This window comes from Scomber japonicus, chromosome 17 (genome assembly GCF_027409825.1).
Source record: "Scomber japonicus isolate fScoJap1 chromosome 17, fScoJap1.pri, whole genome shotgun sequence".
NCBI lineage: Eukaryota > Metazoa > Chordata > Actinopteri > Scombriformes > Scombridae > Scomber > Scomber japonicus.
In genome coordinates, this window is record NC_070594.1 from 15,124,845 (window position 1) to 15,152,518 (window position 27,674).

Sequence of the window (27,674 nt, forward strand, 5' to 3'; positions counted from 1 at the left end):
GATTGGTGTGCTAAAATACTGGACTACAAAAGTGCATTTGCACATTGTGTGTGGTGAAGTTCTCTTGATTTGTTTATGTATGTATGTAGATACATGAATATGGTTCATGTCTTTTGGTTGTATACAGTATGTGATGCAATTCTGTTAAAAAAATGATATAAAAGACTAAACAAACACAGACACCATGATTACACTCATGCATTAAGTTTACTGAAAGCATTGCTTTTATTCATTATCACATCTTATACTGTACACATTTGAAGACATTCATTTAAAATCTAAGCAGCTAAGGCTAGAATGCTCATAAATGCTTCAGAGCAACAAAAAAACAAAAAACCTAATGTATTAGTCATCCTTATTTAATTACTGGTCATTGATCAAGACAAAAGGTAAGGTAAATATCAGCTACTTTATGGCTGTTTTCTTAAAGAAAATCTTCTCCACTCTGTCCAGTAAAAGTTTTATATGGTGCTGACTGGTTGCATGTAGAAAGGCCTAGACTCATAAAACTATATGAGTTAACATTAAAAAATCAACATCAGAAAATGTGTGGAGATCTACCTGTTTAGGAAATTAACTATAAAAACAAAGTTTACTTGCCTTGCCTATGAATCAAACAGTTTTGTTGCTTTACATAATATTTTTAAATTCTTGCTATTTACAGATCATAGATTATTTTACTTGTGATAACTGTTATGATAACACCATTACCACAAGCAGCGTTGCGGATTCTACTTATTTCCAGTTAAATGGCATTTTGAATCCCCACCCATTGTCAGATGGGTGGGGATTGTTGCCAACACCACCACGAGTTGAAGGATCCTTCCTACCACCACCATGCATTGTAGAAGCAGTCACACCAGCGTCACCTCCAACAGCCAAAGCATTTCCACTGATGTCCACCCTTTCCTGAATTCTGTACTCAAATAATTTGTTTTGTATCATTAAGGCAGCCTCATTGTTCTGATGACAATTCAGTAATCCAGGGGTGGTATCATGGAAGAAAGTGTGGACAGCCAGCTTAATTTTGGGGTATTCAGACCATGTTCTCATAGGAACTGTGTTCTTAGCCTCACGTGTGTGGTGCATCAACACCAGAATGACAGGTTCATCACCTATGAACACCAAAAGAGAAGAAGAAATATAACATAGAGTTCAGTTACCTTAAATTGTAAGATTCAGTGTGAAATGCAATTCTCTGAACTGTTGTTGAGACTCTGACCGCAAAATATGATCAAAAGATGTACAAATGTTTATAATTAAAGTATCATCTCTTTTGCTGATACATTAACACGTTGATAAAACTGATTTAGAAAGTCAGGTAAAATCTTGTAAGCACACAAAATGAAAACAAATATAAGCAATTTCCACTCCAAAACTGGCTCAAAAAAACGTTCCCTTACCTTTAATGTCAGACATGACTGCTTCCACGTCTGTTCCAATACGTGAAGAGATTGTACAGAAGACAATTATGACCTTGCAGTCTTCATTGTTTTCAATAAGAAGAAACTGATCTTCATCCTTCACTTTGTGCAGCAACTGTGTGTGGGCATCAAAGGTTCTACCACTGATGACCGTCCGGTACATCACTTTGGACACAGTAGTATAAGCTGTTGTGCAAATGACACAGAGTTACACCTGACAGTAAAGTCATATGAATTTACAAAAATGATTTTTGCTATGCAGTTTCTAAAAAACAAGAAAAAAATAAATAATAAGCTTTTTTTATGTTTTAAAAGACATTTAATTGAAGTTAAAATGCAATCTAAAACTGAGTACTGCTCACTGCATATTATCAGAGCAGATTTAGTCACTAAAAGAAGGATATTAATGGGGCTTCTGTTGGAAGTATTAAATATACATGAGCAAAGTTCATATTTCATTACGAAAAAGAAAAATAGATTTACCTTGTAGTCCTTGTGGATTAGTTTGGCCGTAATAGGACTTTTGACTATGTCCTTGTGAGTTAGGTGTGCCTGTAAAATATCCAATCACATAAAAAGACATGAATAAACACTGCAAATGTGACCTGGGATTTGAGTAATTATACACTCTTAAATCAAGATTTAAAGAATGCAAGACTTACTTTGGGCTCCTTGTTGATTAGTTTGGTCAGTATGACAAACCCCTTGTGAGGTATGTGTGCCTGCAAAATGCCCTGTCAAATAAAATGACATGATGCAATTGCTGTTTACTTATAGTATTAAAATGCAAATGAGACCTGGAATTTGAGTAAATATCATCTTAAAGCAGATTTGAAGAATGAAATGCCTACCTTGGGCTTCTTGTGGATGGCCCTCAGTTTGGCGCATCGCAGTACCACTCCTACCTGGGGTCTTGGTGTCTGCCAGGGAGCCTGTCACATAAGATACAATAATATAATAACTTATTCCATATCTTTAAAACCAGATAAAAACTATATGAAGGACATTCATAAACACTTCAAATCAGCTTTGATCAATATGATTTAGTACTGCTAACCCTAAAGTTGTCTGACTGAGTTGCCATTTTGCCTGTGATAATAATGAGGATTTCTAAGCATTAAAGTTACTATGATATTAAAATAAAACAGAAAGGGCATTTTAACCATTGTGTGGTTCCTCCAGTAAACTGATATGAGCATCAAGGAAGGTCTGGACAGTATTCATTTGGGTCTTCATCTCCTTCAGGATATGGAGGTAATCAACCAGGATCCCATTGTTAGTAAGAGCAGCTGGAGGGAGAGTATCAGGTTGACTGTGAATTTGGACAACTGAATAAAGTACAATTGATTCAATATGATCCAACACATAAAAACAAATAGCCTGTACATACCCCTGAAAGAGTCATCAGGGATGAAATCTTTCATTTCTCTTAGGAGCACATTGATGTCCTTCTAAAATAAAACATTTATGGAATAACCTTGTTAAATTTTTACATGATACTGTTCATAATGACTTTTTAAACCAGTTTTTTCATGTTAATCACAATAGTATTACAACAATAACTGGCAAATAAGTTCTGACTCTTTTTATGTCATGATTTCTTGATACATTCTTGATCTTTCAGTCTACATTTCACTCTAATACGATTTACACATCAACTGGTTTCTGCAGCTCACCTGTTGGTGTATTATTTCATAGATTTTCTTCCTCAGTTTGAGTTTTTCAATTCGAGGAAACAGCTCATGCAAGTCTTCTCGTGTCAGGGACCGGAGCTCAAAGTCAGTACGGAAACCTGCTTCTGCAAGTACGGCACAGGTGTGGTGTGAAAGCAAGAACCCAGAACATCCTGGCTTATTATAATACAGCAAAAAGCCTTGTGGACATCCAATAAACTTCAAACAGGTGCTGGACCAAAGACACAACGTATAAAAAGAAAGAAGAAGGTCTGCACACTGTAGCTCCCTTGTTATTTAATAAGACATACACCATTCCATCATTCAATTAGACTGGATTGGTGGATGTCTCATTAAATTGCATCTGAGACAGCCAAAGTGTGCAGAACTTCATCGTTACATACTGTAGGCTATGGTGATGATACAGAAGAAAACATCTAATTCAGTTAATCACATGAACATTTTCTAGCAGTGAGACAGGTTGTGTCCAGAAAAGACCCTCACTGTCTGTGCTGTAAAATCAACCTACAGAAGGGGTGTTCCTGTGTTATACTATGAGTCAATCATACTTACTCTCCAGTGTTGAGGCTGCTACTGCGTCAAAGCGCCTTATTTCCCTCAGTAAAACTGACATGATTCACCTGAAGAAAAACACACACAAATAGAAAAAAGCATTAGGATCGCATGGATTTCTATATTTTTCTCTTTTACTCATTTAATACAGTTTTAATACTGTAGCCTACTCATAAAATCCTGATACGATTTCCTTGTGTAAACAAGCTTGCCCGAAAGAAGAGAAGGTGAGATGAAGGAGAAGTAGCCTACAGACCTTTAAACCTTTCGACCTGATTATTGACGATGATCAATCGTTACAACAGGTTAATTTCTGGACTCAGCTGTTACTCAAACAGGTAAAATATACCAGTAGATACGAGTATACGACAATTTACGAGTAGATTATACATCCGCAAATGTAAAACAACTCACCATTTGCAGTGAAGAGAAAGTGAAAGTTTAGGAAAAGGGTTGTTTCCTTACGTTGTGACGCAATGACGTTTCAAACGGAGGGTGGCGCACACAATAACATGGAAAGATATAACCATAATTTGAATAAAGGAGAAGGTGATTCACTTTATCAATCCCTATGCTAAAAGAAAAAGAAAGCTATGGATTGTAAAGTGTGTTATTGTAAACTTTATTTTATTCAGGAAATCTTATTTTAATCTAATTTTGCATGAGAGACATGTCAACACAGTCAGGATCACAAATGAAAAGGACCATGCACATCACAATCACAAAACAATTAACATACACACTCACAGATACACAACTTAACTGTGACATTATGAAATTGAGAGTTTGCAGCTTTTGGGCATATACTTGTGTATTTAAGTTCATTATAGATGGACTAATTGGATATAAGAAGATGTGTTTGTGGGTTTTTGGTTTTCTGTTTGCCTTGTGTTTTGTTCTTGTCTCCCCAGCCTGCGTCACACCTACCCTACATCAGTCTTGTTATGTTAGCCCTGCACTGCTACCCATGTCTTCCCCAGACTATCAGCTCCTTTTCTGCTCTCCTGTTCCGCATTTAGGTCCTGGTTTTCAGTTTAGTGTTGTTAGATCCTTTGTTCTGTATTGTTCTGTTAGCTCTGCTTTCTGCTCTGCCTGTAATGTCGTGCATTTGGATGCATCTGCTCCGCTCCACCTAACAATCACAAACAATCTAAAGAATAGCAATTAGAAAAACTTTAAAGTCCCTCAAAGAAACAAGTGTCTCTGACTTTAAATTGTGTTGCAGTTCATTCCAGTTGTAAGATGCATTGTACCTGAAACCAGTCTTCCACAGTTCAAACTTTGTATAATGAACTTTATAGCCAACCTCCTCTGTGGCCTGTTGTCATGGTTATTAGCTCTGAGCTCAACTAAGGATGTTAAATAACTCATCAACTACTGACATAAAATATATTTGTCAGTGTATGTTACATGTGTTAGCTGCATAAATGTTAGATTAACGTCCAAATGATTCACATTAAGTTCCAGTATGTAATGCTTATCATCTAAGTGAAATTGAATTTATCTCAGAAAAAGGGCAGACTGCATACTTGACATTCACATTTAGGAGCTACATGCAGCTTTAGTTGAGTCAAATCAAGTCCATTTATTATATTATATACCAAAGTGCTTTATAGACAGAATTACAATTTTAAAAACACACACACACACACACACACACAGAGAGAGAGAGAGAGAGACACACACACACACATAACAAAAATTAAGATCATAAAAACACAGCACCAGTAATAAAAACAGTCCAGTCCTGTGTTCATGATCACCCCTGGATTTGACCTTGGAGCCTTGAATGACGTAGACTAAATGCCTTGCTGAATCACAAAAGGAATGTAGCTTTTTCTCATGTCAGACTGAGCAAAAATGTTCCGACTTAGTTCAGTCCAGTCCCTCTGACCTCCAGGCTGCTGCTAATGAAAGCAGTGCTTTGTTACTGCTGTGGTGCTTTGTCATTAAAGTGGCATCATGCTCCATTAAGAACCAGAGCAATGAGAGCACAGCATGGGGAAAGCATGTCTGTGCATACAGTGAAGCCAACAGGGGGCAGCACTGTACAGCTTACCACATTGCAGTATCTCAACCTGCTCAATACATTAATCAGTGGCACATCCACAGCAATTGTTGGCATTGGCAAGATAGCTACAAATTGCTCTGTTCTGTTTGTATTGGAAGCAATAGAGCACATCAGTACACAGCTCTAAAAACTAAACCACCATCTAAAATAATTAGAAACACGCTCACATAGTATTTCTGCCCCCAAAAAATGCTTGGAGTATTTGGAAAATATTAAATTGGAGTGTTTTATATAAATGTTCTTTTGCCTGTCAGAGAGGGACAGTTTCCTCTGCGGTCAGCCTGAATTCCCGACTCATTAAACTTTCCTTTGCTACTTTTTAAATAAGGAAGAGGATATGATTGGGTACCATTGACACTCGCTACAACTACAACTAATATTATGCGCATTATATCATTATTATTCAGCAGGAAATTCAGACATTTCAAAAACAAAGCAAAAACTTTCTCGGCCATCAGATTACATTACTGAAGAAGAAAGGCACACATATTTACTCGTTTAATCAACTTCTTTATTCAAACAGCATTGTGCTGAATTAAAGCCTTACATTTCAGGGTCCAAACAGGAACACTGGGTTGAAAACCACTTTTGATACATTTCCAAATATCACAAGGCATCCTATAGGATAATCACACCATTTCCCTATACTATGTGCCTTGTGACATTTTGGAAATGTATAGTAAGTGGTTTTCACATGGATGTAGAAAGAAAACTGGACTAGATACAGTGTTAGAGGTGTTGGCCCATTTATTGCTATGAAAGTTGCTCAGTGGCACATGGAGTCAGAAAAGGCAGTTCCTGTAAACATACTGCACACACTCTATGGACCCAATACTAATGTGATTGAACTGAATGGATACAATTCTGATAGTGAAATAAGTCATTTCACAGGGGTTGTGATGCTCAAAAAATGTATCTGTTGATTTACAGACACCTCTGTCACAATGTAAAATGCTATAGTACACAACAGCATCATGTGATGGACGAGGAAATGGTAATTACACAGTTTGGCCACTATATCACATTGGCTTTTCAACCCAATATTCCTGTTTGGCCCATGATGAAGGGGAAAGTCTAAATGTTGGGCTTTGGTTTAGCACAATGCCGTTTAAATAAAGAAGAAATTGATGTGTGGTCCTCTTTCTTCAACTAGTTATGAGTTTTTTTTTTACTTAGCTCTTCCTCACTTGTTGTTTGTCTGCAGGTTTGGATAGCTACAGCCCTACCATGAGTTTTGACACTAAAAAGATAGTTTACTCTGTCTTTAGAGAAAGTCCTTTTCTTTACAGAGGAGGTTCCACCTTTTAAACTCAACTTTGTAGGCTCAGTGCAGTCAGCAGGAAAAAAATAGAGACACCTTGAAACAAGAGCTGCTGTGAGTTTGTCTGTTGTGTCCAATGTCATTCATCAGTGTGTCTACAGGTTGCTGGAAGCTGAGCCTTTTCTCCTTTTGGCAGACACAGCCAGAAGGTGTTTTTCTCTCCTGTGTCAGGCTGCCTTTTCACAGGGGGCGAGACAGCTCCTGGTGGCTCCGCTCAGGCGTCTTCATGTATGATGGTGGAATAAAAGACAGTTTTGTGTGGATCAGACTACGCAACATGGCGCTCTCTATGTAATGACATGCAAAGACTGTTTGAAATAGTGGAAAATACTCCTTCAGCAGCTTACCAGTGTGCCTGGGATGGCTTTGATAGTAGATTCAGCCTTTGAAGCCTCTTCAGTAGCATCTTTGAACAGAACACAAACATTAATTATGTCAAGAGAAAGATTAAAGCTTTAGTTGCAATGAGCACAACTGAAGTGTTTTGATATTTTCAGTGTTTTCAGCTCATCTGCTGTTGTCCAAAAAAATACATCGGAAATGAATGAAGAAATAAGCATATGGATAAACAAATTAAGAAATACATGAAGAAGAGATACTAAACCATGGATATGCTGAGCTTTGTTTAGTGATTTTCATTATTTTTACAAGCAGTGGCAAACTTTGGCCAGAAGATGGTAATCTGGCATCATAAGTCTGAATCTGTTTGATTCAGCAAATGCAGGCATCTTAATAGAGAGAGTTTAAGGGCTGATTTGGCCTCCGGCCTAACTTTTTTATCATGCCAAGTCTGCACTGCATCAGCAAGTTTTAGGTTGGAGCCAACGGTTAACACAAACAGATGTCTCTCTCGCTGATCTTACTCTGACTCATTTGCAGTTATCAAGATCATATCAAATGTCCATTTTAAGTAAATAAGAAAACTTGAGCGTCTAGCACACAATACCAAACAGGCAGGATTGTAACAAAACAAACAGAAGAGCATAACATTAGTGTACAACATGAGTGCAGCAATAGAGTTAAATCTTAATTTTTTAAAATGTCAATTCAATGTCAATTGATGATGATGGTGTTATGGTTCTGTTCCCGTCTGGCTCTATGTTTCTTAGCTGCCTTCTTCCAGCAGTTAATTCTGGTTTCACTTATATGTTTGAATTATATATATGTTATATATATGTTGGTTTGACATATTTAAGACAAATTAGTTTGTGGATTTTTGCTTCCCTCTGGGTTTTATCTCCTGTGTCTCCAGCTTGCATTTAACTTCACACCTTCCCTCCTCAACTGCTCTACATTAGCATCCGTATACCAGATGGAATAGTGACAGTTTATTATAATAATTGTTATTTATGGAGCATTATAGAGCATTTTTCAAAACCAGTGTTACAAATTGTTTCATTAAAGGCAGCAAATTACAATCATCAAATTCCGATTTTCCTTTTATTACACCTGAAAAAAACTATTAATTTTAAAATAAGAAGACACAAAAAGGTAACTAAGGTAAAATAAAATGTGAGAAACTCAAGTAAAGTCAGGATAAGCTATCCAATAAAAGTATCTTTACAGAAGAGATTTAAAAGCTATACTGACTCAGCCAGCCTGATTTCCTCAGGCAGGTTGTTCCAGAGCCTCGGGGTCCCGACTGCAAAGGCCCTCTCCCCTCTAGTCTTAAGCTGGGCCTCTGGAACAGATAAAAGGCCTCTGCCCGAGGATCTCAAACTAGTTGTATTGTTCTAAAAGGTCAGACACATAACAAGGAGCCAGGCTTTGAAGCCTTAAAAGAAATTAATAAGATCCTCAAATAAATTCTTATACATACTGCCAACGAGTGTAAGGAGGCTAAAACATGTGGGATGTGGTCACGTCTCTTAGTTTTTTATTAAAAGCAGGACAGTCTGTAGTCGATTTTTGAGACCACTTAAATCAACAGCAATAATACAGAGCAATAATCAAGAACTGAGTAGGTTAAAGTGTTTAAAAATAGTCTCTGTGTCTTTAAAGGTTACAATAGATTGAAATGTTTAAATACAGAACATAAATGAACAAGCTGTGTGACAAACTGCTCAAAACTGAGTATTGAACAAAACACCTAGACAAATGTACAGCATATATACAAATTCCTTTCATGTAAACCAAGCTGTGGGAACATCCAGCAGACACCAACCAGAGAATCTTTATGTTACTAAATGAGCACAAGAATTCAGAAATGTACCCAGGAGCTTCCCTGTAGTGCCTGAATAAAAATGTCAAGACTCAAACTGGGTCAAATCTTGTAAGACTCCTGTGAGGTGATATAAACAGAGGCTTTACTCTGACAGCACAGATCTGTTGCCTTTCTTTTAGATCACAGTTTATTTGTTGCTCAGCTGATACTCTATACCTGTTTTATTGGAAGGTTGATTTTGGATCGCAAAGGTGAACGCAAAGCAAATTGACTAAAGCGGAGACGTTTGCTGACGTGCTCAGAATTTGACAGTATGCTGTAGCTAAGTCACGATAACAGGATTATATGCATTGTGAAACCTGATTGTATCTGTGCACTTATTTTACTTAACTTATCAGCAGCAGTGAAGGGAAAACCACTGTAGTGTCTTGGCAAATAATGTAAAAGGTGTGCATGTTTTGTTTTCTGTGACAGGAAATACTTCCAACACTGACTGTAACAAAGTGGAGCAGACAAAAAGCAGACAACTACCTTTTAAAATTCCTCTTGGGAGGTGGAATTGAATTGCAAGATGGTAAAAACAACAGCAGCTAAAATAAGTGAAGATAAAACGGACCAGCTGCTACACTGTTGGAATACATAATGGGAGTTTAAATACTTTATCAATTGCATAAAATCCGTATCATCTTGAAAATGAATTGAAGAAATCATTGTAATTCCACTGTAACAGTCAATGAAATCAAAAAGATAATCCAAAGTTATGTTATGAATAATAATTGTTGCCATTCTCTGTAGTTCTGAAAATTGGAGATTAGTTTGCTATTTCTCAGACTAATGTCTCTTGTGCATATTGAAAAGAGCAGATGTTGACTTTTGGATGTTGTATGCAAAGAACTGAAAACGGGAAAGGCAATGTCAAGTGGAGAGAAGGATTCTTATGCATTTATTTGATGCGAAAGGCAACAAGATAAGAAGAGATGAGACGCTGCTGTAAAAAAAAAAAAAAAATAGAAGAAGAAAAAAAAAGGAAGCGCACCAATGATGCAATTCATGCTCCGTCACACCAGCAGTCTGATCTTTCCCTCTTAACGCGCTCAATTATCGAAAAATGTGATTTTCTCTCATCTAGGCGTAGGCAACATGTTAGATTAAAAGTCAAGGCTTTGTAGACACAAATCCAGACACACACACAGACTGGCACACACACACACTTTCTCACAGTCACAGACATTGCCCTCAGTTATTATGCATTCATAAATCAAAAGGTTGTGACGGGAATTAATCTAAAACGATGGTAAGTGTAAGTCACCGGATGCAAATATGACAGCTTTATTAGAAAACTAGATTGCTTGAATTTGTCTGAATTAATGTGACACTTTTTTTTGATTAAATAGCCCCCCCCCTCCCTTTCCTCATCCCTGCCTTACTAAGGGCTGAAGGAAGGGGGAGGTAAATTAGGCAACAGCAGGAAAAACAGAGGTGGCTTTTTCTCACTCTGTTTTTTCCTGTTGTTATCCCTTTAGTCTAGCCTCCCTTTAGTCTAGCCCACAGTACAGCAATTCTCATTAATTATGAATGAACACGGATTTAATTTAAATAAACCATTGGTTGTCCATGATCCAAATGAATAGAAAAATGGTTGAGACTGTATAGGTTTTTATATTCCACTCTAACATAGTCATTTGACGAATCTACTTCTACACTGTTCAACCTCCATAGAAGGACAGCAAATGGATGTGAATACTGATTCAACAGCTTATGATTAACAGAAAATGAATTTTATCTTTGAGTATTTTTAGACAACAGTTAAGGACCTGACTACTTCCTTTACCACTAACAGGATTTTTTTTTCTTTTTTGCCAAAGCTAATTCTTAAAGATGTAGCCTACAACTTGTGAAATCAGAGACTGACTTGAAGCTTATGAACTCATCAGAATAAAGAGACACACACAGTAGCACAGAGATGATACTTGATATATCCAAAATGTTCAATTTGACATAACTACACATTGATATCAATCAAACACTGAATATGTTGTCCCAGCTGCTTTACTCAATCAATGTTTTTATACAGTTGAGCTGCATGGTTTCTAAATAGTAGCATATGCTGACAGCAGTCCTAATGTGATTTATTTCTGTCTACTAACTACAGTACTTTAACATCCTTTTTAGGCTTTAGTGATATGTCCTATCCATTCATATGTCACCTTGATGTGGCTGCCTGGCATTCATCACATATGAGAGGATTAAAAATTATATTCAGTTGCTGTAATGTGTGCATCATACTTAAGAGCTGAATAACTAGTGTTATTTGCCTCAGCTGAGTTGATCTCAGTGCAGCATTAAGAGCACAACTCAAGTCACAGATGTTTACTGTTTCTTTGATCCTGCTGCTCCATTCTGGATCAGCATGCTCTGTTCTTTTTAATCTTCTGTTCTTACCAGAAATCTTATATACCAGAGTTTTTTATATTTTTTCATTTCTGTTGCTTTCTGTTAGAGGCCTTATAATAATAACAATAATAATTATGCATTTTATTTAAAGGCGCCTTTCAAAGCACTCAAGGACACCTTACAAGGCACATAACACAACATCAGGTAACATTTAGTGCAAAGATAAAGAATAAATATGAATGTGACTACAAAGTGCATTAGAACAATAAATAAACAAGAATGTGATTGCATAGTCAGATCGAGATAGAGTATACCACTCTGAATAGGTGCGTTTTCAGGCGGGATTTAAAGGTGCACAGAGTCAGAAGTGTTATGACTATGACAATACAATTTCTTGTATTTTTTCCTTTCTCGCCTTGTTGTCTGTATGCTTTTCTTCTCTGTGTGGCATTTCTTGGGTTTTTTCTTCTCGTTACCTGAGCCATGGCTTGGCCTTGCATGACCTCTCAGTTTCCTTATATCAGGCTCTATCTTCTCTGAACCAGTCAGAGATGGGTGGACGAAACTTTGTGAAGCTACTCTTTCCCTGTGTGCACAGATGTAGGAAGAAAGCCTTGGTTTCCCGATTGATCACTATTGCTGATGAAAATTGCTTGTGTGTCTTTCTCTGGGGTATTCAAAATTTCTGTTTCATACTTGTGGAAAAATGGCATCACATCACCACATTACAGTGAGGCTTACAATATTTTAGATTTAACTTAACTAACCTACAGCTATACATTGCAGTGTGAACTAACCAAAATGCAGGACTTTAGTGATGAGACACCAGATGTGGATGTGAGACGGGGCATGAAGCAAAAGAGACAATAGAACAATTAGTTGAAATTTGCTATGTAGTGAATCCCCAAAGCATATTTTCTGATATATTTATACTAACAAAGATATATACTTTAGTGTAATGATATAAGCATATTGTCATTTGTACAATCTATTACTTCCAAAATGTTATAATTGTTTTAATCCTCATTCTTTAATAATTCTTCAATCATTCATTTTAAGCACTTTAGACCACATGTTTTCTGTTTACCAGAATATTACTTGTCCATCTTATTTCTCCCCCTCTCCCATGAGGAAATCACACTGGAGAAAAAAGTTATGGCCATTTATCTTGTTAGTGGATTATTTTTCATTTCCATGCTGTTTGAATCAAGCATTTTATTACCTATTCTAAAGAGGATCTCATTCTTAAAATGTGGCCTAGTAATTGCACAAGTTAATATGAAAGGAATGTTAATAAATCACATTAAATGACAGAATATTGTAAGCTTTGCTGCTTCTTCTCTAATTGATAAACTGGAAATATTATTTTTATAGCAAATACCTATGAGAATAAGAATTTAATCTCTTAATCTTGTAGACTATGTGGTATGTGCATGATTGAATTCCTGTTTTTGTGTGTCTGTATATTTATGACCTCACTGCTTCCCCAACACAGCTATACAGATAGCTAAACCAGCTCCCCACTAAAGAAACACAAAAGTCTGGCTTTCTTCAATGGCGAAGTGAAAACTGAAAGACATAATACATGTAATTATTAACATTGAGTCAAATATTTCCATTAATGATACAGTCTGATAAGATAAATGTCACATCTTAGGAGATGTTGAATTTGATGTCTCCATAAATCTCTTGACGAGACACGTCTCAATTCGACCAGATTAGAGCACAAAATGAAACTTCCCAGATGAGTAAATGGACTGCAGCACTTTGTCTGAATGTGAAGTACAAATCCAGTGCCAATGGCAGCAGTCATCAAGAAATATTTGACCATTGAACATCCAATTTAATGGACTACTTTGCAGCATTCTGAAGAGCCCAATAATGGGGCACAGTAACTAAGCAGATATGCTGTTGTGACAGTTTGCCTCAGCTTATTTCAGTCTGGATGAAGGATCGTCACCTTCTGCTCAATCTGTCAAAAACTGAGCTTTCAGTATATTGTGCCCTGGCCATCTGACACAATATTAGCACTGAAATTGCCTCAACATCATTAACTCCAACTAAAGTTGCACAGACCCTGGGTATAATAATTGAAGAATTCTTTCTATGAGCTATTTTGAAGCAGTTTCTATTCACCACAAATCAACTGAATTTTGTCAGACACTGCTCCATCGACCAAAAAGCCATTATGTTCTGCCACTTTATAGCCTAGAGTACTCCACATGTAAAGCATTGCATTGATTTGAGGTGAAAATATAATTCCTTTAATAATAAAAATGCTTTTTATTACTAATTCCACAACCAAAAGAATAAAACTCTATGACTCCATGATGTTTCTGCTTATGCTTGACAGCTCCAGACCTGATTTCAATACAGCTGGACAATAAACTTCATAATAAACTATAGAAATCATGTGTTTAGCAAATGTTGGATATCTAAAAAATAAGTTGAAATACTGTCTCCTTTTAATGTTAGGGGCGTTTAATTAAAATTACATACAATCACTTATCGCCCTTTGATGAATAGAGTTTTGACTTACTGATTGATTGATTGATTGATGACTGACATTTAGTTATTATTAATAGTAACATTGTTTGTCCTTATAATAGTGGATCATGACATCTCATCTTGCTTGCTATGAGTAAGCATGCCTCTATCATGAAGGTAAAACTACTAGCAACATATCTTTGTTTACATCTGTTCATAGATGCCTCTCCTGCCTGTCAGGTAGTTGTGCTTTTAGACCTTGATTCCCAAGGATTTCTTCAGGCACTTTGGGATAATATCGCTGAGTTGCCAAAGGAATTTGAACTCTGTAGAGTCAATGGACAGCGAATTCCTATACCATCCGAGGAGCAGTGCCCGAGGGACATTCATTCTCGAAATGTCTTAATGCCTCTGTGCCGAATCTTGACAAAGTTTGTGACAGGACTGCTATCTTAGAAATAGATGTGGAGGACACAGAAGGACTCACATACACACACTCACGTGCACTAACATGCACGCGTGGCCAGTGCAGCTACCAAAAGGAAGAAGAGAGAAGCTCGGATAACAACACAGTCAGAGGGAGTGTGACTTCATTCTCTGCTCCAGTCACCATTACTCCACTATAACGTTACATAGCTGACATTCAGTGAAGCTCACTGTCATTTATTGCACCTTTGAAAAAACTAGGAAAAAGAGAAATGAAGACTATACAGTAACATTGCACCACAATTTTGCTATGATGGACATACCTTACAGTTGTAAAATATGCTTGAATATTTCTTTAGGTAATAAAGTAAGTTATTATGTAGAAAATGATATTTAATAAAACAAATAAGGTTCTATGAAATGTAAACTTTAACCCAAGTCGCTGTTAATAATAATTTAGGCATTTATTTCTTTTACATTTCAGCAGCCAATCACTCTGATGAGCCAAAACTCCAGCAGCCTGAGGTAATAAGGTAAGTGATGTTTATTGTCGTACTTAAGACGCTCAAGTCTAGCATGGGAATGTACACCTAGGAGCTGTATCACAGGGAATTTCTGTTGTTGGTAGGATGAATATTTTTATAAACAGATGAATCGTTATTGTGCAGTCGCAGTCCTACTGGAATGGCAAAGCCAGAAGCAGACGTACAAGTACTCCAGCAGTCTGAGGTGGTGAGGCAAGTGGTGTTTATTCATAACTCTCAACTCTGAACTTAGAATTCACATTTAATAAAAACTGTTCCTGTTGGATGAGAGTTTTAATAATCTGATTCTGTAAATATTGTATACAAAGCCTTAAACACACTGTCATCACCCTTTTGGGAAGCCAGCGTCACATGGATTTGGTCAAATTTATACCTTACATCAAGTTAAATGTATTATTTGTATACATTTTCCAAGGGGAAAGTCATAGAGCTCCACATCACGAGTTGCTCTGTAATTACCAAGTTTGGTTCAAATTCTCTGGATTGCTTTATTGGAAATCCTTTCTCATACTGTTTCAGAATTTCAAAATCCAGCTTTTATAAACTATATGTATATATATATGCGTGTGTGTGTGTGTGTGCTCTCTCCTTTTCGTTCAAGATTGCAATGCCGGCGCGCAGGTGGTCGAGTGGTTAGAGCGCATGCCATATACGCAGCCGACCCCGGTTCGAATCCCGATCGGAGGTCCTTTGCTGCATGTCACCCCCCCTCTCTCTCCCATGTTTCCTGTCGATCTACTGATTAATAAAGGCATCTATGCCAACAAAATCTTTAAAAAAAAAAAAAAAAAAAAAAAAAAGATTGCAATGCCATCCCTGCACATTACATTGCACTGATACATTCATTAAAACACCTGCTGTTCACTCCCATTTAATACTTGTGAGTACAGAAATACAGTGAATGCATTGTGAGTTCATGTATTAAGTAGTTTGAAAATCTTTTGAAATTTTCTTGCAGATTATTAATGTTAGAAGTAAAAAGCTCCCTCAGAATTAGCTCCCTATTTCCGTAATTACTTAAAAACAGCAGTCCCTTACTCAACATATCACCACACAGCTAGAAAGCTGATAGTCTGCTCCATTATGTATAATGGTCCATTATACATAATGGAGCAGGCCCCCGCTGCATCAATGCAGAACTTTTTAAGATGATGTGCAGTGAGAGGCCAGACATCTCATCTCTTATCATCAATTAATGTGAACCTCTTCATGGAGGAATCACTTAAGAACAATATGGACAAGGTAACATAATGAGGGTAATTTAATGATGGCTCCTCTAATTTAAAAGGACAAACATATCATGGCGATGGATAGTGCCTGGTTGAAGTTTGAGTGGAAGGATGTAGATAGTGATAGTATCGTATTTTATTATAAAGACACAGAAAGTTCAAGAAAATACCAAAGCCCTCTGGAATTATAACTGTGTGTACAGTTTTTCATATGTTTTTTTTCTCACAAACTGTTTTGCTACTTCATCTAAAAATGTGTGATGTGCAGCACACAAGAGGAAATGGCCAGCTTTAAAACAACAAATGGGGACTGGATAGATGGCTGTCAGCCACACGGAAAGCCCAGAATTAAGGAAACAACTGTGTTTTTTTTACTAAGAAATGAAGATGGAAATCTCTATGAGGTACAACACCTCAGCAGTTAGCTGACTTATTATGTGGACATTTGTTCTGTCAGTGTTTTTACTTCCAGTTTTTAGGGGAAATTCAATTTGACTTATCAGTAAAAGAGAATGTGGTTCACGTCAAAGTAAGACATTTTCATGAACGCCTATACATCAAAAAAGTTATTAAAAAATAAAATAGGTAAGATACAATGGGAATAATAGATACATATATTAGATCTATGTGCATGTGCAGTGTTCATGTGTATGTACTGGATGTATGAGCCCAACAAGCTATCTGGTTCTAGGTACTTACAGATTTGTTATCTAATTTGTAAACCTCATTTCTGAAGCACAGCACACTAATGCACAGAATCAGTGTTAATGTGAGTCCCTGTGGCAGTCCCTGATGCCTGTTACTGGGTGGCAGAGACTGTCAGACTTGGTCTGGCCTAATGGAAAAACACCATAGATATACATAGTACATACACTCATACAGTATTTGTTTGTATGCACATGTGAAATATCAGTGGTGGTGACAATTTAACAGTGAGTGGTGTATTGTTTTGAGTCTCAGTCATTGGAGGTAGGAGGTACTGGTGCTGTGGTGTTGTGAAGTCTGATGGCACAATATGAAGCCCCCTGAGGTGTCAGTAGGTACATTAGAGGTGCTAGAGGGAGGTTAGACCTGTGTTGAAAACTGGATTAACTCGTTAGGACCTTTCTTTGTCCCTTTTACTGCTCCTACCGACCTTTTCCTGCTAGTAATGCTCCTCGCTTTCCCCCACATACCTCGGGTTGTTCTGCTGCAGCTTCCCCTCAATCTTGCTCTTGTAACAACCTTTAACCGTCCTCAGCTCCTTCTAGATCTCTTTCTTGGCATCTTCACTATCCGCTGCCATGAAAGCCCTCTTCCTACTGTTCAACAGGGCTGTTATGTCCCTGTTGATCCAAGGCTTGTTGTTGTGAAAGCAGTGGACCTTCTCAGTGGGGACAACACTCTCCTCCCAGAACCAGATATATAGTCAGTTACACACTGTGTGAAACCCTCCGTGTCATCCCTGTGGTCTTCCTGAAAAAGCTCCCAGATAGTTATCCTGTAACACTGCAAGCAAAAACAACTACATACACCAGTAGAAAACAGACATAGCTACATTTACTTCCTGTTCTTTCCAGCCAACTCTTTCATGTAAAGCACAAAATGCAAGGCAATCACTCTTATATAATTATACATATCTCAGTTCTTTCTCTCTCGCCACACAATCACACAACTGATTAGTTGCTGGTGTGTTTTGCAATCACAACAGCAAATATAATTATTATAAAGAAATGAGGATACAGCAATTCTACAATTGCAAATTACCTTCAGGGATATTAATTTCATCTGAAGGATAAGTCTGAATTTTGGATGAAAGCCTTTAGCTCACTATTAGAAAGAAAGAACTCACATACATAAACCTTCTTTGGAATCACTAACCTCTTTCTGTATTTGTATTTAAAAGCAAAATCCTAACATGTACTGTGCCTTGCAAATGAATTCAACCCCCCTGAAAGTCATCACCATTTTCTTGTTTTCAAAAGATCAGTCTTTTCTTTGTATATTTCTAAAGGCAAAATGAGTCATGAGTCTCACTTAAGCATTTGAATCACCTCATCTCTGCAGTCTTCCTTCTCTCTGTTTTTTCACGACCTGTCTAATGACCCTTAGACTGAGTGATTTTTATATCCGGAAGGAGATCTCTACTTTAACCACTCACAGGTGCATGATTTAGCTTACACGAGTAGTATACGTTTGGCTTTTAATTAATTTGTTTTAATGTTATTTTGCCTTTAGAAATGTGCTAAAGTATAAATGTTCCCAATAAAAATACTGATTGAGAAAACATATAACTAAGAAAATGGCGATGATGGTGGTGGTTTTTATTTCATGACATTATTTTTCCATATAAGTCAAGATCTCCTTGTCTGTCACAATGCTAAATGGCTGGTGCCAGGTCTGCTAAATGAGTAAATATGAACGTTTAATAAACACCATAGTAATTTTGGGCCACAGCAAAGTTGATACTTGGGCGGTACCAAAAACTCTCAAAACACCTCCCTCAATTGGCCTCATCAGCTGCATCCTTGTAAATAGAGTGGAGATATCATTATGAAACATTTGATTTGGAGGACTTTCATCCTGCAGTGCAGACACATTTTTGATGATTGCACACAGTGTCTGATGATGGATGATGTTAGGATGCAGGAGACATCAGGCATAGAAACTGATGAATGTCTATTTAGGCTCAAGCTCAGGTTGAGCTAAACTGAACCGAACAGAGCAAAACTACACACTGCAGAGCAGAACAAACAGAGCAGACTGAACAAACTGAACAAATGAAACAAGGAACAGGTGGCAAGACACGGGCAAGCTGTGGGCTGATTGGCTGGGGAAGACACAGGGAGCAGGGCTTGGCTAACGAGACTGAATGCAGGGAAGAGCAGGCTGTGGAAAACAAGAAAAAACACAAAAGGCAATAGCTGCTCTGGCCTGGGGATGAATCAAAAGCAGAATTTTATCCATGAGCCAAATAAAAGTACACAACATAATCATGGCACAATCCTCTTGATATATAAACCGTTATATACTGAACTGTCCACAAATATAAGAGCCCAAGTCACACTGAGCAAACACAGCAAATAAACTTCATCATACATTGCCAACTTAGGAAACTTTTCCAAAAAAGACTAGAAACATACATTTCTGTTGCCAAAAAGAACCAATAAAGCTGTCAAGTGTGTAACATAAATTGGACTAAATGACAACTGTTGCTCTGAGTTTCAGTTCATTTTTTGCAGTGACTAGTAGTAAGTAAAAATATCTCAAGTGGTCCTTAAGCGCAATCTGCAACCCCTCTTATCTGTCCTACTCCCACTCAGTCCAGTCTTAAACTGGCAGAAAAGCCTGAGGGCATCTGGTAGACTGATGGAGGGCCAGACTGGGACAGAACCACAATAGTTACAGATGCAACAATAACTACACATAATGCTATCTGCATGACACACATTTGAAGGCTACAGAACATGCAAATAAAGAGTGGTCCTTATTATTGAGTCTGCTGACTTTGTAGTGACTGATGTTTTATATTCACAGCTAAAAGTATGCTGGCTCTAATATGCACATGTTTCTGGAGGATAGTGAGAGAGGAATGCTGAAGGAAACTCACTATTTCTGGCTTGACAGTAAGTTGGGTGTCATTCCCTCTGCCCTCCTCCCAACTTTTTAGATGCAAAGCATGTCTGAGCTATAGGTAAAAGTCACTCACTCACAGGATCATGGTAAGCCATAGATGCACTCAACTTGGACGGGATCATCCCTATGTTCCCCGGGTCCTATGTTCCCCGGGTCCGCTTTGTATGTGACCGGGGAACATAGGGATGATCCTGTCTACAGTTAGCTGTGTTAGCCGCCGAGCTAGCCGCCGAATTAGCAGCCGAATTAGCCGCCGAGCTAACAGCGGAGTTAGCCGCTGAGCTAGCAACCGAGTTAGCCGCGAACGGGGGAACATAGGACCCGGGGAACATAGGTACGCTCCCACTTGGACGTGCCCGTTTGCTTCTTCTTGTGTTGCAGCAAGGACTGAGAGTAAGGTTTGTGAGTGGTTTCTGGCTTTATAAAATAGTTTTGTTTTAAGAAAATAAGTGTTTCAATTTCACATTTCTCTTGCAGTGGGTTTTAAATTCCTTGCTGTTGTGGCACATCACTGCATGAATACCGAGGAGACACTGCTACTAGAAAATTAAACATTAAAAAAATCTGGACCTACATTTTACACATGAGCACTTCTGTTCTTTTATCATCCAGTGTGATGAACTGGAACCCATTTTCAGAGGAGTATAGAAGGGCCTACACAACTCTGTATCGAATCTCCTGTTGCATTCAGTGCAATTCTCTCCACAACTAACAGTGAAGGCTATAGTGGATGTGGACAGAGAGGAAAACTGCAAGGACTCTATTGTGAAAATTACCTTGCAGAATACTGCATCACTGACAGTTTTTATGTAGCTGAAGGCACTCTCTGAGTAACCTCTTCATCTCTACCTCACCAAAGCAAGCTCCTGAGGAATTATTTCTGGGGAATAATTTGTTTTCTTTTTATAAGCCGTATCTGGGTGTAGTTTCCAAGAAAAGAACTAACAACTGTTACAATTTCATTCATTTGAGAGAGACAGGAGATCTGATACTGACCAGGCTGAACCCAACTGAAAGTGAAATGGAAACCGTGTTTTGCTGTTCTTCTTTTCCTGCATCTGTAAACATGGCATCTGTCATGACTTGCAGGAAATGATTATCTTGTCTATTGTATTTTAATGTGTAAAATAGGCTAGAATACCCTTTATTAGGTCAAGGATACTAAAACAAATTGTAGTATCTTTATTTATTTTTAGACATTACATGTTTTTTTATAATCTATCTATTGGCTTATTACTCTTTCACCTCTTTTTATTGTCTGCTGTTTGTTATTACTTTTTATGCTTACATTGAGCTGCTCAAAACCCGAATTTCACCAATCTATGTTCACCCATAAACTTTAGCAATAATTCTTCCAAGTCAAAACAATGGATCCCTGCAATTTTGTGTTGGAAGACATGTTAACTATTAACATCTTTAACCACAGAATTTTGTCATAATGGCTCCATTTCTCCCCACATGACTTATCTGAGCCTTATTTGGGGGATTGTGTCATGCAGCTGTAAATATTTGACAAATGTCAGTAATCAGTTCCAACTTTTTTTGGATGACTGGCTTATTGGACACAAAACACACACAGTCACAATAATTTCTGTCATTTCTGTTTTTCTGCCTACGCTGCTTTTGTCAAACATGCTAATTGTTTTGACTTGAGAGAAAAATATACTTGGAAGTTGATGGCCCTTCATGATGGTAGAGAGCAAGAGCAAGATTGGCATTGCACAGTTAATAATATGACACCATTACAATGTAATGTGTGTAAAGAAATTGGAATGAATCACATATACTGTATCTAAATTTCAATAAACAAATTTCATTCTTGTCTGAAGATATTTGGTTACATTTGCCTCATTGACAGTCATTTGCATATACTCTGGCTAATTACCCTCATCTGCATAATGTTGACAACATAGCAGGAAGAGAATGATTGTCATACATTTCAAATATAGTCAGCACTGGCATTACAATACAAATGCAAATTCTGTTTTAAATGCTCATTGAACATGATATCCTATTCCTCAAAGTACATTTTTCCTTCAAAGTTTTTTCTTCTTCATTATAGCTAATTAAAATAGATTTAAACAGACAAATGACAACAAGAACCCCATAATGAGAAAGAGACAAAGGCCAGAAGGCTGTCAGAGGGTCATATACATATAAGAAAGAAGGGGGCTTGACTTGCAGTGGTCTATCATCCCGTGCTGTTCCGAGTTTCTTGTGTCCCGAATTTCAGAGTAGTCTGCAGTCAAATTTTAGCTGGTAACGCTAGCAAGCAAGTTAGCAAGGATTTCAGAAAGTCCACATTATCTATCTATGATACTGTCTGACAACTTTACACCAATCAGAAGTCAGACAAGAACACAAGTATTCTTCAAAAGAAAGAAAAAGAAGAAGAAAAAAAATCCTTTATGGTAAAAAATAAAATAATATAATCCAAAAACCTGTCAAGTCTAAAGCTACCTGCAGTAAAGTAGTACTAGACTGACAGTGACACAGTCACAATTTGACAGCGTGTCATGACCTGATAAACATGAGACAGATTTAAATTTTAACTGAAATGTAATTGCCTAAAGATGACTGAAGAAGCAAAGCATATTTTTACATATTTGAATTCATAAAAAAAGTTGATGTTTAAATGATTTAATGCACCATGTATTTGATGTTTTATTTGAAAGTACTACAAAATAATCTGCAAGTTAGTGATTTTTTCTTTACAAAGCTGCTACTTTAGTAACAGTACAGTGCAGTGATTTCTGTTGTTTAGGCCAAATACACAGCACTATACTAAATATGCAATGCAATTCAATGTGCAGATACACAGTAAATTACTGTGGATGTCACAGACGTGTTTTAGGTGTGTGTCCTAGAGGTTTGAGCAACAGAGTTTTGTATTCAATACAAACAGCCTTGTGGAGCCAGCGGAGTGACTGCAGGATGTGTGTGTGTGTCTGTTCAGGGAAGGATTCTGGATGTAAGGGCTAAAGAGTGCTTTGGGAGTCGAGCCAGGAGGGATGTTGCTGCAGCCCAGGCAGGATGACTAAAGCATGAAAGGAGGGTTGGGTAGAGTCCCCTGTGAGGGAGGGTGGTAGGGGGCTGATATGGTGAATAGTGTAAACTGCAAACCTGCTGCAGCACATTTTTACAATATACTGTGGGTAAGTACATTTTTAGATAGAAATTTGTGTGGTTTTTCGGTGTAGGTAGAAATCATCCATGAAACAAGAACTGAGATACAATCACCTTCTATATTTTGTTCATATTTTCTATGGTTTAACTGCTGCCTTCAGATCACTCAAATGCCTCTCTGGTGAATAAAATCCTTCTGCCTATAAAAACCCAGCAATTGTAGAAATACTGCATTTTTCAGAGTGTGCACATTTTGAAACTATATGGAGCCGCAGCATGAGCCCCTTCTTTGTTTGTTTCAAATAAAATAAATTGAAAGCTGCATTAGACTTACAGTACAAGTCCTCATGTAAATGTGGGATGGTTCGAAAAAAAACATCTGAAATGTTTAAAAAATATGATAATTTTTCTCTCTCTGCAGTCTCAAATGGCGTGGGAACTTCCACTGATCATTTACTCTCTTGTTGGATTCTGTTGTGCAGCTGCTTTGAGTATTGGTGTGTGTGTGTGTGTGTGTGTCCACTCTCCCACTGCTGTCTTTCCAGCACGAGCCAAGCTTCTTAAAGAAAACACAACATCAAGCGGCAGTGAGATTTTCTTTGTGTGTGTGAATGTAAGTCGCAGTGCTCATGTGCTCTAAGTCCATGTGAACGTGCAGGTACAATATGGGTGTTTGAGTGCAGTGTGCACCTCTGCATGAATGTAGACGTGCACATACATGTTGGGGTGTACCCATGTGGTTCACTGTGTCTCTGCATGTGTATGTGTGGGTTGTTGTGTGTGATAGTCATGGGACTGTGACTCCTTTGATCACGACAGCAGCATGGAGAAACAGATTACCTTCCACTGCCGCGGTGACAGAAAAGTGCTTTCTGGTTGACAAACCTCACCAGCAAATTTAATATCCTTCTCATTTCACCGACAAACAGCGGGTTACAAGAAGTTGTATATGGAGTCGAATTGAATTTGTTTGTGATGTAATGCTAAATAATGTGACAATATCTGTCTTATTATTCCATTTCGGGAGCACAGAGAAGACAGAGCTGAGCTGTGCCAGAATGTGCTGTGCTTTTAAACAGATTGCAGCACTATGCCAAAGTCAGCTGTGAGAAGATTAAAATTATCCTCAAAATTATTGATATAGCACAAGGATGTTGGCTGGGAAATTCTAATTTATCACAAAGACGCTTGTTATATGATGCCACCAAGGCATTGCCAATCCTCTCAAATTAAAATAACATAGTAAACCACAGGAAAGATTTTCCTCCTCCACTCAGAAATGTGTTTTTCTTCTTGTTTCTACAGATGAATGTTTGAGCCTTACTGTGCAGAATGATGTATGTACAGACTTTGACACTAGATAATCTCTATAAACAGGTTCTGCATACGAATGCAGAATCTGTAGGCAATGAGACAAGATTTTGGTTCCGAAAGCCTTCTGGTTTCCATATGTAGTCTGTTTGTAGTCCAAGTAGTATTGACCAATCATGCTTCATTAGGCTGTGAGGTGCAAAAAAGGTGGAACACATACAGTATAGGCCAACATGCAACCCATCTGCTATCATCTGTCAATAATATAGCTTTTAGTTAACTTTTTAAAAATGGTCTACATTTATATGCATATATCTGTTTAGATATTGGCTAAAATGTTGTTTGAACCATCTCAATTTGCTGATCGGACTGCAAACAACTACTATCAACTGCCCGGATATCAACAACACTGAAAGAACCCAAATATTGGCTCTTGTGCACAGAGGCTAAATCATTGTCAGATAGCAGATGGGCTCTATGGTTTTCACATTTATTCAGCGGAAAGTTTCTCTGTGCTCTTTGAAAATCCATTTCTAAGGGGCAGGAGCATGATTTGTCACATCACAATTAGTTTGGAAGCCAATCCTGGTATTAGTGTGATGTTAAAACTTGAAGTCCAACTGTATCAATGACCTCTTTGAGACATTTTGAGGGAATGACATCAAGGCTGGGCTTCATGTGGGCTATGATTTCAGTTAAAAATGTTAGAGATATGGGTTTAAAATGACTAAAATGACTCTACTGGAATGTAAAACATGGGCGCGGTAAACAACCAGTTTTGAAAAGCCCCCAAATTCCTGTTGAGACAGTAATAAGAGTCGCAGCAGTATGCCGCTGTAATACTGGCCTGTGTGCAAATTTCTGCAAACTGAAAATCTAGTGAAATTGCTTTTGTGTTTTTGTGTTTGTGTTTGGTTTCTGTGTGATATTACTACATAAAGAGTTATTAATGCTGGGAATGTGAAGTCACATGCATGGTAAACAGCTTATTGTGAATAAGAACTCAGCATGGGCCACTATCCAGAGTGCTGTAAACACCGTCTGTAAACACACTGGACTTTTGGCAGCATGAAACCCATCATGGGGTGAGTGTGATCAAGGGTTTGTGGCACTGCTGGTCCTGAAATCTGTTTTGAATTTATCAGATGCTCAGGATAAGAAGTGTCTGACCGTAATGAGGCTGCTTTGAAACATACCTACAGTTAGAAAGAGCAAGTGTTAAGATGTGTGCTTTCAGTGTCTAGAGAGTAGCAATTACTCTGCCACACACACATTTTCACATGGATTATGACCACCCCATTGGAAGTTGGCAACTTGCACCAAACATTACACTATCGTTCAGCTTGTACCCTGGCAACCCAACCAGCCCTCAACAGCTGCTGATGTTTGATCTTGTCAGCATGGGGTAAGGGTTAAGAACTGAATCTGGCAACCCAAAAGAAGAGGGACTAAAGGAAGGACATTGCTTCTGCTGCTCTTTGGATCATCTGTAAAGCTTCCATAATTTTTTTTAAATTTTTTATCCTCAAATGCCAAGTAAAACCCTGTCAAACTAATCTGACTGAGAATTAAATCATATTAGGCTATTTTTTAAATGTTCAGTGTTTTAATAATTGCAATTTCTTAGTTATTAAAACATAAAGAGACTACATTAAGTCAAAGATGCATTCTGACACAAACACAAGGCCAATGTGCAGCTTAAACTCTGCATTTCTTGGAAAAGTCCAACATGGTACACAAGTAGCAATTTGCATGTACTGCATGCTATGTAACTGTTATGTTGTCACATATGTCCTCTAACGGCCATCTCATCTGCTTGTGTGATTTTGTGATCAGAAGGTTGCTGGTTGTAATCCTCAGATGTCTTAGATAATTGAAAATTAGGAACTTTGTTGCCCTTTAAATCTCAAATTGACTTGTGAATGTGTAATCCTCCATATTTAAATATGCAGCTACGAAATTTCAGAAACGAATTTTTACATCACCAATGATGCAAAATCATGTTATATCGCGCATGAACACTAGCTTCTGTAAAATGTACTTTTTGGAGATAAATGATTTTGATGGGACACTGGCAAACTTATGATGACATCTGTTATGAATGGACCTTTATTTCATTTTTCATGTTTTATTGTGAATGTACTGACACAGACAAATTGTCTCTGAGGTGCAATTTGCATACAAAAATACATGTCATACCTGGTGCAGATTTGTGCAAACTCACATGCACTTTTTCACACGTGAGTGTGTGTGCATGTACCCCTCCCAGTGTAGTTCAATTCTATGTAATGCACCAAGCCTGAGGGCTGAGGTTGCCAGGTTGTGTAAATAAATTAAAGCAACAAATTATGTTTAAAAGCTTCTCCCTCGGGCTAGGGAAAACTAAGATCCATTATTCATGGCTTTTACTGCTGGAAATCTAACGGCAGGTAAGTGTGTGTGTGTGTGTGTGTGTGTGTGTGTGTGTGTGTGTGTGTGTGTGTGTTGGTATAGCTGGTATAGACGGACCTTTGACCTGAATACGTACCGACATTATGAGGACATTTGGGATTAGGCGGACCATGCCAATGTCCTCATAAAACAAAAACAAAAAAAGAGTGAATTTACATTTGTTAGTGTCTAAATAACAGATATTCTCATTTTCTTTGAAAGTCCTTCTTTACCACTTGACCTGACTTTCAGTGTATCCCAGTGTATAACACAGTGACCCCATCGGTTGTGCCTGAATTGCAGTTTGATACACATTTTTGATACACCGGATTCAGATTTGGCGGGCTTCTTCGTGATTGGCTGGTTACAAGTTTGGGCGGACCCTTCCCTACTCTGAGCTCCAAGCCCCGCCCACACCTCGGCTCTTTAATTTTTACATGTGTTTAATGGAGGACGCTGCTGCTGGGCCCCGCTGGAGGAACGAACGGACAGGTAAGCTGATATATTTTATTAATAACTTAGTGTGTCTGATTTAATTAAGGTAAAGTCAAGCTAGTTTTATCTGGTTATGTAAACGGGCCATTTTACACTGATTTAGATGCTTTATAGTCATTTGATTTTTATTTTTTTTATTACGGCTAGAGAGCTAGTTGCAGTTGGCTTCGCTCCGGAAAGACGTTTGTCTGTCAGAAAAGGTAATATTTGTGAGATATTACGGCGTGTTTTGTGTACTTTCTGCTACAGTTGCACGTCTGCTTGTTCTTTCGGGTTGCACCGAGGCACCGCGCCCTCGTTAAGCCTTAATTAGAGGCACCTGTTGCGCCATGTTGACTTGTGCTTGACTCATGCTCACAGTGGAGGAGTGTTAGTTACTCAGGTTCATAT

The 27,674-nt window shown here is 37.9% G+C and overlaps 1 protein-coding gene across 1 annotated transcript in view; it reads right to left on the reverse strand.

Annotated features, from left to right (window-relative positions):
• Positions 1–256: 256 nt before the first annotated feature.
• si:ch211-245h14.1 (uncharacterized protein LOC563420 homolog) overlaps positions 257–27,674 on the reverse strand; it is a 33,773-nt gene continuing 6,355 nt past the window's right edge. The window contains exons 2-5 of the mRNA XM_053337533.1: positions 2,087–2,115; positions 1,908–1,976; positions 1,404–1,610; positions 257–1,115 (exon numbers count right to left, since the gene is read on the reverse strand). Of these exons, the coding sequence (XP_053193508.1) occupies positions 736–1,115; positions 1,404–1,587 (564 nt within the window). The 5' untranslated portion in view covers positions 1,588–1,610; positions 1,908–1,976; positions 2,087–2,115 and the 3' untranslated portion in view covers positions 257–735. The remainder of the gene's footprint in view (positions 1,116–1,403; positions 1,611–1,907; positions 1,977–2,086; positions 2,116–27,674) is intronic.